Raw genomic sequence first — 953 nt, 5'->3', positions numbered from 1 at the left:
GTGAGCCACCGCGCCCAGCCGGGATTATATATTTTTAATTCTTGGCACCCAGGAATCCACCAATAAGTGGAGAGTTCTATTTTTTAAATTTAAAACCTAGGGAGGGTGGTTGTCTGTTTTCTCAGCAGCCTCAGTAGTTTTTCAGCGGCGCTTAGGCAGCATTGCCAGACCCACCGTGACGTCCTCCAGGTTTTGCTGGCACGCTGTGGGCTTCGCCGCCACAGTTCACTGGTGCAGATGTGGGTTTGACCCTGTTCCTCCCGTCCAGGTCTACAAGAAGGAGAAGGCCAGAGTCATCACTGAGGAGGAGAAGAACTTCAAGGCATTTGCCAGTCTGCGCATGGCCCGCGCCAACGCCCGGCTCTTTGGCATACGGGCGAAAAGAGCCAAGGAAGCCGCAGAACAGGATGTTGAAAAGAAAAAATGAAGCCTATTGGGGACTTTTAATAAATCGGGAGTGAAGCCGGGTCTCCACATGGTGTGTGTCCAGCGGGGCCTGGGGGCCTTGACTTCCCAGCGGGGGTGTGGGGGGCTGTTCTTGGATGGCAGCCCCAAACCTGAGCTGCACCGTGTTTTCTGTGTTTAGTGCTGTTAGGTGATTGTCATGGACTTAACAATGGCTTTCGTGTGGGGAGGTTACGAAGCCTGGCTTCTTGGGATTGTTTTTTTTAACCAGAGTAAGATGAACAACTTTTTTAGCAGGACTTTGAGGGGTCCCCGTGACACACCTGGTGACCACTGTAGCTTCGCTTTAGTTCACACCAGGCCTGTTGGGGTCTGCTGTGCTGTGTCAGGCCAGCCACTGGCTGTCCTGGAGCACACCAAAGCCATTGGTCCTGCTTCATGGGGGAGAGGGCGTGTCAGAGAGTCGTCACTGCCCACAGAGGGCTGAGCCTGTCCTGGCCCTGCTGGCACAGTAGTCTGTGGGCCCTTGGTAGCTGTGGCCGAGAACC

At 54.5% G+C, this 953-nt stretch overlaps 1 protein-coding gene across 1 annotated transcript in view; it reads left to right on the top strand.

Annotated features, from left to right (window-relative positions):
* The window catches only part of RPL13 (ribosomal protein L13), a 2,904-nt gene extending 2,445 nt beyond the window's left edge, over positions 1–459 (top strand). The window contains exon 6 of the mRNA XM_012657172.1: positions 269–459. Coding sequence (XP_012512626.1) covers positions 269–427 — 159 coding nt within the window. The 3' untranslated portion in view covers positions 428–459. The remainder of the gene's footprint in view (positions 1–268) is intronic.
* Positions 460–953: the final 494 nt, after the last annotated feature.

This window comes from Propithecus coquereli, unplaced genomic scaffold, assembly GCF_000956105.1.
Source record: "Propithecus coquereli isolate 6110/MARCELLA unplaced genomic scaffold, Pcoq_1.0 Scaffold531, whole genome shotgun sequence".
Taxonomy (NCBI): Eukaryota; Metazoa; Chordata; class Mammalia; order Primates; family Indriidae; genus Propithecus; species Propithecus coquereli.
This window is presented reverse-complemented; position numbering and strand designations above follow the sequence as displayed.